Source organism: Jaculus jaculus, chromosome 1 (genome assembly GCF_020740685.1).
Source record: "Jaculus jaculus isolate mJacJac1 chromosome 1, mJacJac1.mat.Y.cur, whole genome shotgun sequence".
NCBI lineage: Eukaryota > Metazoa > Chordata > Mammalia > Rodentia > Dipodidae > Jaculus > Jaculus jaculus.
In genome coordinates this window covers 34709944-34723165 of record NC_059102.1, presented here as the reverse complement: position 1 = coordinate 34723165, position 13222 = coordinate 34709944, and the positions used below count along the sequence as shown (strand labels likewise).

General features: G+C 44.2%; 2 protein-coding genes across 2 annotated transcripts in view; one reads left to right on the top strand and one right to left on the bottom strand.

The window, feature by feature from the left end:
* Positions 1 to 5298, bottom strand: part of Sec31b (SEC31 homolog B, COPII coat complex component) — a 29274-nt gene extending 23976 nt beyond the window's left edge. Inside the window, exons 1-3 of the mRNA XM_004659448.2 lie at positions 5260 to 5298; positions 4608 to 4731; positions 2443 to 2566 (exon numbers count right to left, since the gene is read on the bottom strand). Of these exons, the coding sequence (XP_004659505.2) occupies positions 2443 to 2566; positions 4608 to 4698 (215 nt within the window). The 5' untranslated portion in view covers positions 4699 to 4731; positions 5260 to 5298. The remainder of the gene's footprint in view (positions 1 to 2442; positions 2567 to 4607; positions 4732 to 5259) is intronic.
* Positions 5299 to 5741: 443 nt separating this feature from the next.
* LOC123457647 (uncharacterized protein C14orf119 homolog) lies at positions 5742 to 6701 on the top strand. Its single transcript, XM_045141748.1, has one exon. The coding sequence runs from the start codon at positions 5773 to 5775 to the stop codon at positions 6199 to 6201; it is 429 nt and encodes a 142-aa protein (XP_044997683.1). The 5' UTR covers positions 5742 to 5772; the 3' UTR covers positions 6202 to 6701.
* The last annotated feature ends 6521 nt before the right edge of the window (positions 6702 to 13222 follow it).

Genomic DNA, 13222 nt, shown 5'->3' with positions numbered 1-13222 from the left:
AGGCCCTAGTGCATTCATTCTCTTTCTCTCTCTCTCTAATAAATTTTAAAAAAAAATCTCCTGAAGAGGCTGGAGAGTTGGTTCATCAGTAAAAGGCACTTAATTGCAAAGCTTGGTGGCCTGGGTTTGATTCCCCAATACCCAGATAAAGCCAGATGCACAAATGGCCCATGCATCTGGAGTTTGTTTGCAGTGGTAAGAGGCTCTGGTGCACCCATACACTCACTCAGTCTCTCTCTCAAATCTTTTTTTTTTTGTTTTGTTTTCTGAGGTAGGGTCTCACCCTAGCTCAGGCTGGCCTGGAATTCACTATGTAGTCTCAGGGTGGCCTCAAACTCTTGGCAATCCTCCTACCTCTGCCTCCCAAGTGCTGGGATTAAAAGCATGTGCCACTACACCCAGCCCAAAATTTAAAAAAAAAAAAGATTCAAAAAACTTTTTAATTCCAGTTTCAGGTTTGCCAGTTTCTTAGGGGCCTTTGACCAAGCACTACTGTGTTGGTCCTGTTGCATATGAGCTCTTGTCAGCTTCCCTCTTAGTTTACCTCCAGGAATATAAGCATTCTTGAATTACCTCAGCCCTTCCAGGGCTCAAGTGCCTGTTTCTCAAAGGTATAGGTATTGGAAATACAAAGAAATGTAAAACACCGTGAAACAAGAATGCTGTCATAAAGAGCTGAGTCCGAGAATGGGTAAGCCCTAAATGATCTTCAGGTTAAATCACAGAAATAATACGATCCTGCCTAAACATTTTTTAATTATTTTACTTTATTTATTTGCAAGCAGAGAGAGATATACAGATAGAGAGAGAATGGGTGTACAAGGGCCTCTAGCCACCATAACTTAACTCCAGATGCATGTGCCACTTTGTACGGAAACTAAAGCCGGTCAGGTTTTACAGGCAAGCATCTTAACAACTGAGCAATCTCTCTAACCCCCACTAAATATTTGTAATATTTATTTATTTATAAGGAGAAAAGGAGAGAAAGAGAGCATACCAGGGTCTTTTGCTGCTGCCAACTTCAGACACATGCAACACTGTGCATCTTTATGTGTGTACTAGGGAATTGAATGCAGGCCAACAAGCTTTGCAAGCAAGCAACTTTAACCACTGAGCAATCTCTCCAGCCCATATTCTGCCTAAATATTTAACTAATCTCTCAGAAGAACCAGAAAAATACACAAAAGGTTTATCAGTCACCAGATGGAAGGCTTCCTAAGCCAGATATCTCTAAAGTAAAGTGGGCAAGAAAAGTCAGTGGGCTGTAAAAAAAAAAAAAAATACATAGTGGTACACACCTTTAATCCAAGCACCCGCTGTGAATTCAAGGCCAGCCTAAGACTACACAGTGAATTCCAGGTCATCCTGGACTGGAGTGAGACCCTACTTAAAAAAAAAAAAAAAAGCAGCTAAAAATCAGTCTGGGGAGATGGCTCAATGCTAAAGGTACTCACAAGGAAAGCCTTTCTGGTTCAGGTTCAATACACATGTGAAGCCAGATGTACAAAGTGCCCTATGCATCGGAACTTGTTTGCAGTGGCGAGACCTGTTATACCCATATTCATTCATTCTCTCCTCCCCTTTCTGTTAACAAATAAATAAATCTCACGTTTTTGTTTATCTTTTTTTCTTTTTGGTTTTTCAAGGTAGGGTTTTTCAAAGTAGGTTTTGGGCTGGAGGAAAGAAAGTAGAAATGAAATGTTCAACATCAAAAACACTTAACAGCAAAAATGTTAACTGGGGCTGAAGCTGTAGCTAGGCAGAACACTTGCCTAGCATGAGTGAGAGAAAATAAATGATCCTCTCCTCACTGCTGTTACACAATGTCACCCAAGAAATCCCTCAGTGTGCAGCCTCTCAGAGCTACGAAATCATGAGTACCCAATCAGTACCTAACAGCAATGAGGAGAGGATCATTCACTCTTCTCCTTGTTGGCGAGTGGTATTGTGTAAGGTTTTGATCTTCACAAGAGCCAAGGGAGGAAGGAGTCAACATGTCTGAGTCCAAAGAAAGAACAGGTACACATGGGCCAGGTTTGCGAAGGCAGCTCTATCGCTTGCCTTCAGCCTGCTGCTACTGACCAGAAAAATGGGGTTGGTTTTAAATTCTTTTGCAAAATATACCCAGAATTAGCTCCTTTAAGGTTGATCAAAGCTCCTTCTCCTTTTTAAAATTATTTTATATTTTGGTTTTGCGAGGTAGGGTCTCACTCCAGCTCAGGCAGACCTGGAATTCACTATGTAGTCTAGGGTGGCCTCAAACTCACAGTGATCCTCCTACCTCTGCCTCCTGAGTGCTGGGACTAAAGGTTAGTGCACCACCACACCCTGCTTTTCTCTCCTTTCTTATCTCCCTCTTACAATCCCTGAGCTGTAGGCACTACTCCCAGGGTTCCCCATCAGCATAGTCAATAAGGGTCTGCTCTGCCTAGTCCAAAGTACCTGCTTGAGGCAGAAAGAATGCCTTTGTGTTTGAAGTCCAAAGACAGGTCCCTGAAATCAACCTCAAAGACTTCCAATGTGCCATTCGTGCTAAAGGAGGCATCTAGCTGCTGGGCAGATGTTCCTAGGCACAAGAAAAGTAAAGAAGAGACAGCATAAGAGCAACAACATATGCATGAGTTTACAGTATAAATGGGGCATGGAGTGGAGAGGAAAAGGAACAGGAGAGAGCTAGGAATGTCCTGTCTCCAAGGGAAACTTCAAACAAAGCATGAAGTACCTAGAGTTAAGCTAAAGTTCAAGACTGCTGCCAAGTATCAAAACCAACTAATACTCCTAGTGTATGCCAGAAGTATATAGGCCACAAGCAGTTTGTGTGAGAGACTTGCTGTTATGCCTGTGTCCTGAGAAGTTGTGCCAGGTTGCATTGCATAGAAATGGACTGTGTGTGCAGAGGGATATAGCACAGAAAAAATGAAATATTTGAGTGAAATTGCTACCCGTTAAGCTGCAATTGAGAGATTACAACCATTGAGATTGGGCCAGCTGACCTGCACTGGGACAACAGGAAGAATGCAGACTCTTTTGAAGGGGCCTGAGTGCTCAAAGAGTGTCCTATTCTTCAAAGTCTGCACTATTCTCCCCTGGATTAACAAACTGGCACTCTACCTAGTATTGTGAAATTTAAGAAATTTAGGAAAGATAGGGTCATTGAGTTTGCAACATGGTCTTGTGTTTTGGAAACAGTTATGGACAATGTGAAACAGGTCTGCTGGATGCCTACACAAAGACCCAATGGAGCCATGAGGATGAACCATGGATTGCAGTGGAGACCCAGTGGAAATGCCAGGACCATGAGATGGCTGCTAAGAAAAGCTTCCAGCCCCAATGAAGTTTTCCAGGACTGTGAGTAGCCTAGCTAGAGAGGAACTCTGGAACTCCAGAGACTTGTTGTTACTGTTGTTGTTATTGTTAGAATTATCGGACTCCGAGACTTGTCACTGGCTAGAGTTGTTGGACTTGGAGCTACAGAGTTTGGTGTTTGTCCTGTTTGAATCATATATTGCTTGAGTATTTCTTTGCTATTCCCAATGCCACATTTTTCAGCATGAATGCTTATTCTGTGCCATTATGGTTTGGGGGGTATTTTTTGGTATTATGGCTCAATTAAAAGATCTTGGACTAATGCCAGGCACGGTGGCACTCGCCTTTAATCTCAGCATTTGGGAAACAGAGGTAGGAGGATCGCTGTGAGTTTGAGGCCACCCTGAGATTACACAGTGAATTGCAGGTCAGCCTGAGCTACAGTGAGACCCTACCTCAAAAAAGAAAAAAAAAAAAAAAGATCTTGGACTATGGGGATGTATGAACATCATTGGAATTGATAAAAACTATGGGGATTTTTAAAGTTGGATGAATACATTGTATTTTACATCATGTATGGTTTTCAGTTTATGGGGGCCAGGGGTGGAATGTGGTGGTTTGATTCAGGTATCCCCCATAAACTAAGGTGTTCTGAATGCTAGGTTCTCCAGCTGATGGCAATTATAAATTAAAGCCTCCTGGAGGAAGTATATTTTGGGGGGCAGGATTATGGGTATTATAGTCAGTTTCCCCTTGCCAGTGTTTGGCACACCCTCCTGTTCCTGTTGTCCACCTAATGTTGGCCAGGAGGTGATGTCCACTCTCTGCTCATGCCATCATTTTCCCCTGCCATTATGGAGCTTCCCCTTAACTCTGTAGGCCAAAATAAACTTTTTTTCCCCCTACAAGCTGGTGATTTCTGCCAGCAATGTGAACCTGATTGCAACAGTATCCTACTTTCTATAATCCAAAAGCTTTCCTTCATGCTCATTAAAGAACTCTAGTTTCTGGGCTGGAGAGATGGTTTAGTGGTTAAAGTGCTTGCCTGTGAAGCCTAAGGACTCATGTTCAACTGTTCAGATCCCACGTAAGCCAAATGTACAAGGTGACGCAAACATGTAAGGTTGCACATGTGCACAAAGTAGCACATACATATGGAGTTTGATTACAATGGCTAGAGGCCCTGGGTCGACAATTTTCTCTCTTTTGCTCTCTTGCTCTCACCCTCTCACTTAAAAAAAAAGTCTAAGTTTCTCTTCAATCTATACACTTCCAGTATCTCCTGGTGGGTAGTATCATACCTGTGGCCAGGTAGACAGGGTACTGGCTAGCTGGACTCCACACCTGGACAGCTGGCCGTTGCAGTTCCTTCAACTTCATGGTCAGTCCCATAGGTTACAGAAAACTGATATAGCCCTTTACCCACTGAAAATAGAAACCAACAAGTTTAAGGACTAGAGATCCAGGGAGCATCTGTGGAGATAAGATCTTGTTTCTCCCTTCCATGATAGAGGCATTTCAGGACAACACAGGGTAAGAACAGCAAGACCATCTGCAGATCTAAGGACAGTTCATTTACCCAATTATCGAAATCTAATTCTCTAAACCCCAAAAGTATTTAACCATACTGGTGGCCATAGGCTCAGTGATGACTACCAAAAATACAGAATTTCTCAATGATTCTGCCCATTTCCTTGGCTTTATATATTGTATATATGCTTATGATCTGAAAATTTGTATCACCAACACAAATCTCTCCTCTGAGCACAAATTTCTTATGCAGTTACCAATTAAGTATTTCTACTTGTGTTATATACCTGTAATCCCAACACTTAGGAGGCTAAGACAGGAAGATCACAAGTTCTAAGTCAGCCTGGGATATATAGCAAGATGTTGCCTTAAAAAAAAAAAAATGAGAGGGCTGGAGAGATGGTTTAGCCGTTAAGCGCTCACCTGTGAAGCCTAAGGACCCCGGTTCGAGGCTCGGTTCCCCAGGTCCCACGTTAGCCAGATGCACAAGGGGGCACACGCGTCTGGAGTTCGTTTGCAGAGGCTGGAAGCCCTGGCGCGCCCATTCTCTCTCTCTCCCTCTATCTGTCTTTCTCTCTGTCTCTGTCGCTCTCAAATAAAGAAAATATTAAAAAAAAAAAATGAGGATCTGCCCTTCAGCCGCCCCTCCCACCTTGCTTTCAGGCTCGGTTATCTTCGTCTTGCCGAGGCTATGAATCGAATCTATTCGGAAAACTTCGACTCTGGCATAACCATAATCGGAGACATTCGGCTATCTCCGGGCCTGGAGTGGAGGAGCTAGGGCACTTGGGTGTTTGGGCCTGGTTCAAGACCGGAAGTGCGTGGGTTGCCAGGCTGGCTTTGCTTAGTGTTTTCAGGAAACATGGAAGCTGCTACCCCAGCCGGAGTTGAAAGAGTCTTGTGATCTTTGGACGTCTTCTGAGAGGAAAGGGGAGGATGTCACTGGAATCATCTTCCTCTTCATTATCACCATCCTTCCCTTCTCCATTACCCTCAGTACCAGACAGTATTAGCAATTCTTCCCCTCCTCCCATGTCTTACATCACTTCCCAGGAAATGAAATGTATTCTTCAGTGGTTTGCCAGTTGGTCAGCTCCCCAGCGTGAATGTTTTCTACAGGACCTGGTAGCTAAAGCAGTGCCAGGAAAACTACAGCCCCTGGTGGATGGTCTAGAGCAGCTTAGTGTGTCTGGGCCAAATCGACCACCTTGCATATTTGAGTGCCAGCTCCATCTTTGGGATCAGTGGTTTCGAGGTTGGGCTGAACAAGAGTGCAATGAATTTGTCAGGCAGCTGGAGGTCAGTGAGCCAGACTTCGTGGCAAAGTTTTACCAAGCAGTGGCTGCTACAGCTGGAAAGGATTGATCAAGAAAGTAACCACAGCTAATTGAACCAAGGACATGACTGCAGTGAGAACTCAATGGAGATGTGTTGCTTAAAGATTTAGGGGGTGGCATGATCTGACTGAACTTGCTGATGAACACAGGCATCGTTTTTTCAGCATAACAATGGTATATCAGGTGGACTCCTTGTGTCAACATAATCCATGTAAGCAAATCCTGATTGTGTCAGGCACCTTCATTGCGTTTTTCCAAGGACTGTTGAAACTTCAAGAATTTGACCACTTTGCAACTATAATCAAAAGGAACCTACCCTTTATAACTGAAGCCTACTCTTGGCCCATGGAGGCTATAAATTAGAACTTTCCTTTCTCAGAAATAGGAGAGAACAATAAGAAGCATTTTTATATTTTATTAGATTCAGGTGGCTGGCTTAATCACCCTTATCGTACTCTAGCATGATTATGTGACATCCCAACTACTGGGTTTCCCAGTGAAGACTTAATAAAATTAAAGTAGATCAAAGAAAGAAAAAAAATGAGGCCTGGATAGATGGCACTTGCCTATGAAGTCTAAGAACCCAATGCATAAAGTGGTGCATGTCTAGTTTCATTTGCAGTGACTAGAGGCCCTGGTGCATCCATTCTCTTTCTTTTTCTCTTTCTCTCTCTCATTCTCTCATAAATAAATAAAATATTTTTTAAAAAAAATAAGCTGGGTATGATATTTCATGCTTGTAATACTAGCACTTGAGTGACTGAAGTACAAGGATCACCATGAGTTCAAGGCCAGCATGGGCTACAGAGTAAGTTTAGGTCAATGTGGGCTAGAGTAAGACCCTGCTTCAATTTGGATATAGCAAGGATACCTAAGTTAGTCTGTCTATAATTGAATTCTCTATTCCACCACTTCTTTCCCACATTCTTCTGTCCTTCATCCAGTTTTCTTCAGCCTAGTAAATAGCACTATTACCAACCCAACTGCTCAGCTCAGAATCCTGAAAATCACCCTCATCCCTCCATTTCTCTCTTCCAAACTATCATTTCCTCTTCCTTTTATCTCTAAAATGTAATTTAATCTACTTTTTTCTATATTTATTTATGACAGAAAGAGAGAATGAGAATGGACGTACCAGGGCCTCTAGCCACTACAAATGAACTCCAGATGCATGTACCACTTAGTGCACCTGGCTTAACATGAACCTGGGTCCTTGGGCTTTGCAGGCAAGTGCCTTAACTGCTGAGCCATCTCTCCACCCCATTAATCTACTTTTGTTTTCTATCTTCACTGCCACAAACCCATTTTTAGGTACCATCATCTGTCATGCCATCCCCAATTACTTTTACATCAAAGCAGGAGCAAACTTCTAAAATAAAATTTAAAAAAAGGATGTTGGCATTCTGTACATAAAATCGGTGATCTATCACACTCAGAATAAAATTCAAGTTTTAGCTCACCACTTCATCTCTTACTAGTTTTACCCTTAATCATTATATTCCAGCCACACTAGCCTTTTTTATCTCCAGATTTTTTTTTCCTACACTAGAGCCTCTGCAAATAGTGTTCCCTACCTACTCTCCATGTTCTTCCCTTCACTCTCTGCATGACTAGCTCTGTATGACAACTTTCTGGGTATAGCATTGAGCCTCATCAGAGAGGTGACCTCCCCAGTCAAGGCAGATGAGAATCTAAAGCAGTCTCAATTGTTTTTTTCCTAGTAATTTAAAAGTATTTCAATTGTCAATCTCTTCCACTGACATGCAACCCCATAAAAGCCGGCACTGTGGGGGAGGGGACAGGGGAGTGTTGGGGAAATGGCTTGGTGGTTAAGGCATGTGCATGCAAAGCCTAAGGACCCTAGTTCGATTCCCTAGTACCCATGTAAGCCAGATGTATAAGGGGCCACACACGTCTGGAGTTCATTTGCAATGGCTAGAGGCCCAGGCATACCCACTCTCTCTTTCTCTCTATCTGCCTCTTTCTCTTTCTCTCAAATAAACAATTTAAAAAAAAAAAAGCCAGCACTGGGGCTGGAGAGATGGCTCAGTTGACGTGACTGCCTGTGCAAGCATGAGGACCTGAGTTTGGATCCCCAGCATAGCAAACGCACACACGCGCAGCGCATACACATGCATATGGGAAGAAGTAAACAAAAGCCAGCACCATGTCTCACCATGTCATAACTACTGCCCCAGATCAATGACTGTCATGTAAGTGCTCATTATTGGACGGATAAATATAGACATTCATGTTACTTTTTGTCATTGTTGTTGTTTTGTTGAGTTGGGGTCTCATGTAGCCCAGGCTGACTTCAAAGTCTCTGAGGCTGAGGTTGACCTTGAACTCTTGATCCTGTTGTTTCTACTTTCCAAATGCTGGATTCAGACATTCATTTTAACTTTGTAATTTCCAATTCTAATGTACCTTCAAGGTCCCATTCCAATAAACTAGCAAAGGGACATAAAGTTTTGTTTTGTTTTTCTTAAATGATGCTGAACTTGGAGGAGGAAACTTGGAACCTACTGTGACCTTCTTGAGCAAGCCAGTCAGGTCAGACTCACACAGAAAAACAAGAGATAGTATTACTTAATCTCTACTGAATTTCCATCTTGAAGAAAGCTTAAAGCTGTCAGTTAAGCTAAAATGTTCAGGGACTCTCTTAGACACTTGACTCTTTATTCGGTGTCTTCTGACCTGCTGATTGTACGACTCAATCACTAGCGCCACTTACAGGTCAAGGACATTTTCACCTTTCTGGGGAAAGATCCTTTAATAACAAAAGTAGGGGCTGTGATCACCAACCATGCATTTGACATACTTATCTCATTTGTTTCTCTCAATGGCTCCATAAAGTATTATTCCCAGTTTATAGAAAAGACAACTGACTAAGTATAGGTGTAAATATCACATTAATCTATATAAAACTGCATGACATGCTTAAGTCAAGTAGAAGGTAACTAAAAGGACTGGGTTTTTTGTTGGGTTTTTTTTTTTTTTTTTTTTTTTTTTTTGGTTTTTCGAGGTAGGGTCTCACTCTAGCCCAGGCTGACCTGGAATTCACTATGGAGTCTCAGGGTGGCCTTGAACTCACAGCAATCCTCCCACCTCTGCCTCCCGAGTGCTGGGATTAAAGGCGTGAGCCACCACGCCCGGTTAAAAGGACTTTTAATCCACTTTGTTCTCTGGGGTCAGAATGGCTGTGGCAGGGCTGGGGTAGGTGGATGTGGTGTGGATCTGGGAACTAGGACCATTTAACCAACAGCCTAACAGACAGGCGGTGATGGAGCGCACTACCCTCGGAAGCCCCGATCCTTGGGGCGGACAGCCCACCCTCTGCCAAGGGAGGCGCACCAGGGTCCCGCCAGGCCAGGCCGGCCAGGACACGGTGACTCGGGTATGGGCTCCGGGCCAGGGGTCAGTTTAGGCCCAAGGCCGGCCAGAAGACGCACAGGCAGACTTCGTGGGCCGGAGGACCCGGGCGCGGCCGGGAGGACGGAAGGAACTCCGTCCCCACCGGGCTTCGCAGTGGGTGCTCCCGAGGCACCTAGGCCGGTCCCTTCACGATGTCTAGGCTCTCCCGGGCCCCGGGGAAACCCACCTGTGCGGAGGGCCCAGCTCGGGGTGGGGGTCAGGCGTGGACCGCGGGGGCTCCGAGAGGAAGGCCTCAGGGCTCCGCTGGCGCGGCGAACGGCGGCTGCCGAGGGCCAAAAGTGGCCGTACTCGGGCCGGGACTGCTCCCCACGCGCCCCGCGGAGCAGCGCAGCACGAATCCCTCCCGACCCGCTGAGAGGTCGTTTCCAAATAGGGCCTGCATCACCTGCCCTGTGACTGCGCAGTTCTAGCGCTGGGAGTCACATCCTAGCAAACGCTAGTCTATTCAGTTCGAGCCACGCTCCTTGGATTGCCTGTCAAAGGAAAAGGACTAGTACAACATATTACGTAGTTATTAAACAGGGAGAGGATCCAGCCATAGCCCTAGGGCATCTCAGTGCAGCCCATTTAATTTAAAACAATTAAGACAGCCGGGGGCGTGGGGGCGCACGCCTTTAATCCCAGTACTCTGGAGGCAGAGGTAGGAGGATTACCGTGAGTTCAAGGCCACCCTGACATTACATAGTCAATTCCAAGACAGCCTGAGCAAGAGTGAGACCCTACTTCGGAGAGCCAAAATAATAACAAATAAATAATCTTTTAAAAATGCAAAGTAGTCCGGGCATGAATCGGGAAGCAGAGGTAAGGAGGATCACCTTGAGTTCAAGGCCACCCTGAGACTACAGTGAATTCCAGGTCAACCTGGGCTAGAGTGATGAAAGCCTGGATTAATAGAGTGGTGATCATAAAGGAGAGCCGCACTGGCTCTTGTGACTGAGAAAGGTAAAACGTTCAAGACTGCTTTGGCTTTAGAGCCAAAGGAGAGACTAGAAAATGTGGTCCTATTAACAGAGCTAAAGATGACGAGATGGAAAAAGGATGTGAAGAGATTGTTAATGCTTTTTATGTGGGATTGATGGCATTTCCAAATAAAAAATTTCCACAGGCAGCTTGAGATATTGGACCTGAAGCTTTCCAAAGTTCCACATAGTGCAAGAATTGCATTGTAATCCCAATTTATCTTTGAAGCTGGGTTGCTGGTTATGAGATGATGAGACAACTCATTGTAACACAATGTGGACATGGGAGTTCTGAGATTATCTGTGCCTGGACCAGTCTTTCTACCTTCTGAGCACATTCCTTATACTTTCCTTGAACTTTTTGGCACTACAAAAGTAGATAAGAGCTGAGGAAAAGTGAACAAGATTAAAAACTGAGCTTTAGGGGATAGAGAAGTAGCTCAGTTGATAAAGCACTTGCCATGCATGCACAAACCCCTGCGTTCAACCCCCAGCACTGCCTAAACTGAGTGTGATGGTGCTTGTCTGTAATCCTGGTGGGTGGGGTGGAGGCAGGCAGATCAGAAGTTCATCCTCGATTACATACCAAGTTGAGGCCATCCTGGAATACATTAAACCCTGTCTCTCACACACAAACACACACACACACGGCCTGAATCTTAGTCAATACCTAGAATTAGGAAATGAGGCAGAAGTGTGTCACCAAATAGATACTACAAATGAAATTTGAACTCAAATCATAAAGTGTTATAATTTGCCTTCTTGTTGCTGGGACAACAGGTTTGCACCACCATTCCCAGGCTTCCTTCTGCCAGTTCTTCCCTGGAGTTAAACACCTGCTTAAATTGCCTTCAATTCCATACTTCCAAGATTCAGTATATTCTACTTAATAAGCCTTATTGTTTAGTCCACAACAGTGCAAACGTTGTCTACCTTGTAGATGCCAGTCCATCTTAATAACTGTTAATAATTTCATTTTTATTATTGTTTATGAGGAAAAACTAATTGGTGGTCAGGACCTCTACCCGCTGTAATTGAACTCCAGATGTATGTGCCACCTTGTGCACGTGTAGCCTTGTACACATGTAGCCTTATGCATACATAAATGCTGGAGAGTCAAACCTGGCTCCTAGGGCTTCGCAGGCAAGTGCACCTTAATTGCTAAGCCATCTGTCTGTCCAGCTCAATACTTTTTGTTTTGTTTTTGAGGTAGTCTCCCTCTAGCCCAGGCTGACCTGAAATTCACTCCATAGTCTCAGGGTGGCCTCAAATTCATAGTGATCCTCCTACTCTTCTTCCTGAGTGCTGGAATTAAAAGGCATGCACCACTATGCCCAGCTAGAAAAGTAAAATTAAAAAAAAAAAACTAAAAATATTTTGAGATCAGGTCAGGGCTGATTAGTCCTCCTAAACACTTAACCATTCTATAATTTACTTGAAACACTTTTTTTTTAAACTAGCCACTATTATTTTTGGTTTCTTTTTGTCTTGAGACAGCGTCTTACTCTATAGCTCTGGCGGGCCCTAAACTCTCTATACAACCGGGTAGCCTTAAACTTGTAGAAATCCTCCTGCTTTAGCCTCCCAAGGGCTGGGATTATAGGTATATGCCACCACATCCAGATAGGTGTCTGTTATTTTTAGCTTAAAATTTTTTTTTCCCCAAATATTGTATTTACTTGAGAAAGGCAGATAGAGAACAACTACAAATGAACCCCAGACGCATGTGCCACCTTGTGCATCTGGCTTGAGTCCTGGGGAGTTGAACCAGGGTCCTTTGACTTTGCAGGCAAGCACCTTAATCTCCAAGCCATTTCTCCAGCCCTGTAAAATTTTGTTTTTGACAGTCTATGTAGCCCAGGCTGGCATCAAACTTGCAATCTTCCTACCTGAACTTCCTGACGGGATTACAGGTGTACACTATAAAACAGCTTTGTAAATTGTGGGTGTATATGGGTGTGCCAGGAATTCTTGCTTGCCACTGCAAATGAGTAACAGACACTTGCACTACTCCTTGTGTCTGGCTTTACGTGGGTAGCTGGGGAATTGAACCTAGGCTGGACCATTTCCTCAGCCCCAAAAGTTTATTGGTTTTTCTGTTGTTTTGTTTTCCAAGGTAGGGTCTCACTCTAACTCAGGCTGTCCTGGAAGGCACTACATAGTCCAGGGTGGCCTCAAACTCTTGGAGATCCTCCTACCTATGCCTCCCAAGTGCTGGGATTAAAGGCATGTGCCACCATGCCCGGCTTTTGGGGGGGTTCTTGAAGTAGGCCTCAAATTCACAGTGATCCTCCTACCTCAGCCTCCCAAGTGCTTTGGGACTAAAGGTGTGAGCTACCACACCAGGCTCCCAAAAAGGGCTTTTATAGGAAATAAGTCTTGTCCCAACTTGGGAAATCAGAACGTATCTTCCTCCTGCTTTGCCCCTATAAATGGGAAAGAATCAATCCTTATGACCTGCTATACAACTGGAACTCTCAACCACCTTCACACCTCCAATGAAATTAACAAAATCAGGTACTTATTATGCTTATAAAGCCCCCATCCTTCCAATCGCAGAACAGAATGGGGAAGAGGACAGGCAGTAGGCATGAGTGAGGAAAAAAATATGAGGATGAGGTTCCTCACAGCAGTGACTATTCCTGGAGATATGAG

Excerpts from the sequence above, each read along its gene's own strand:
- LOC123457647 (XM_045141748.1), top strand. The coding sequence starts at position 5,773 with ATGTCACTGGAATCATCTTCCTCTTCATTATCACCATCCTTCCCTTCT.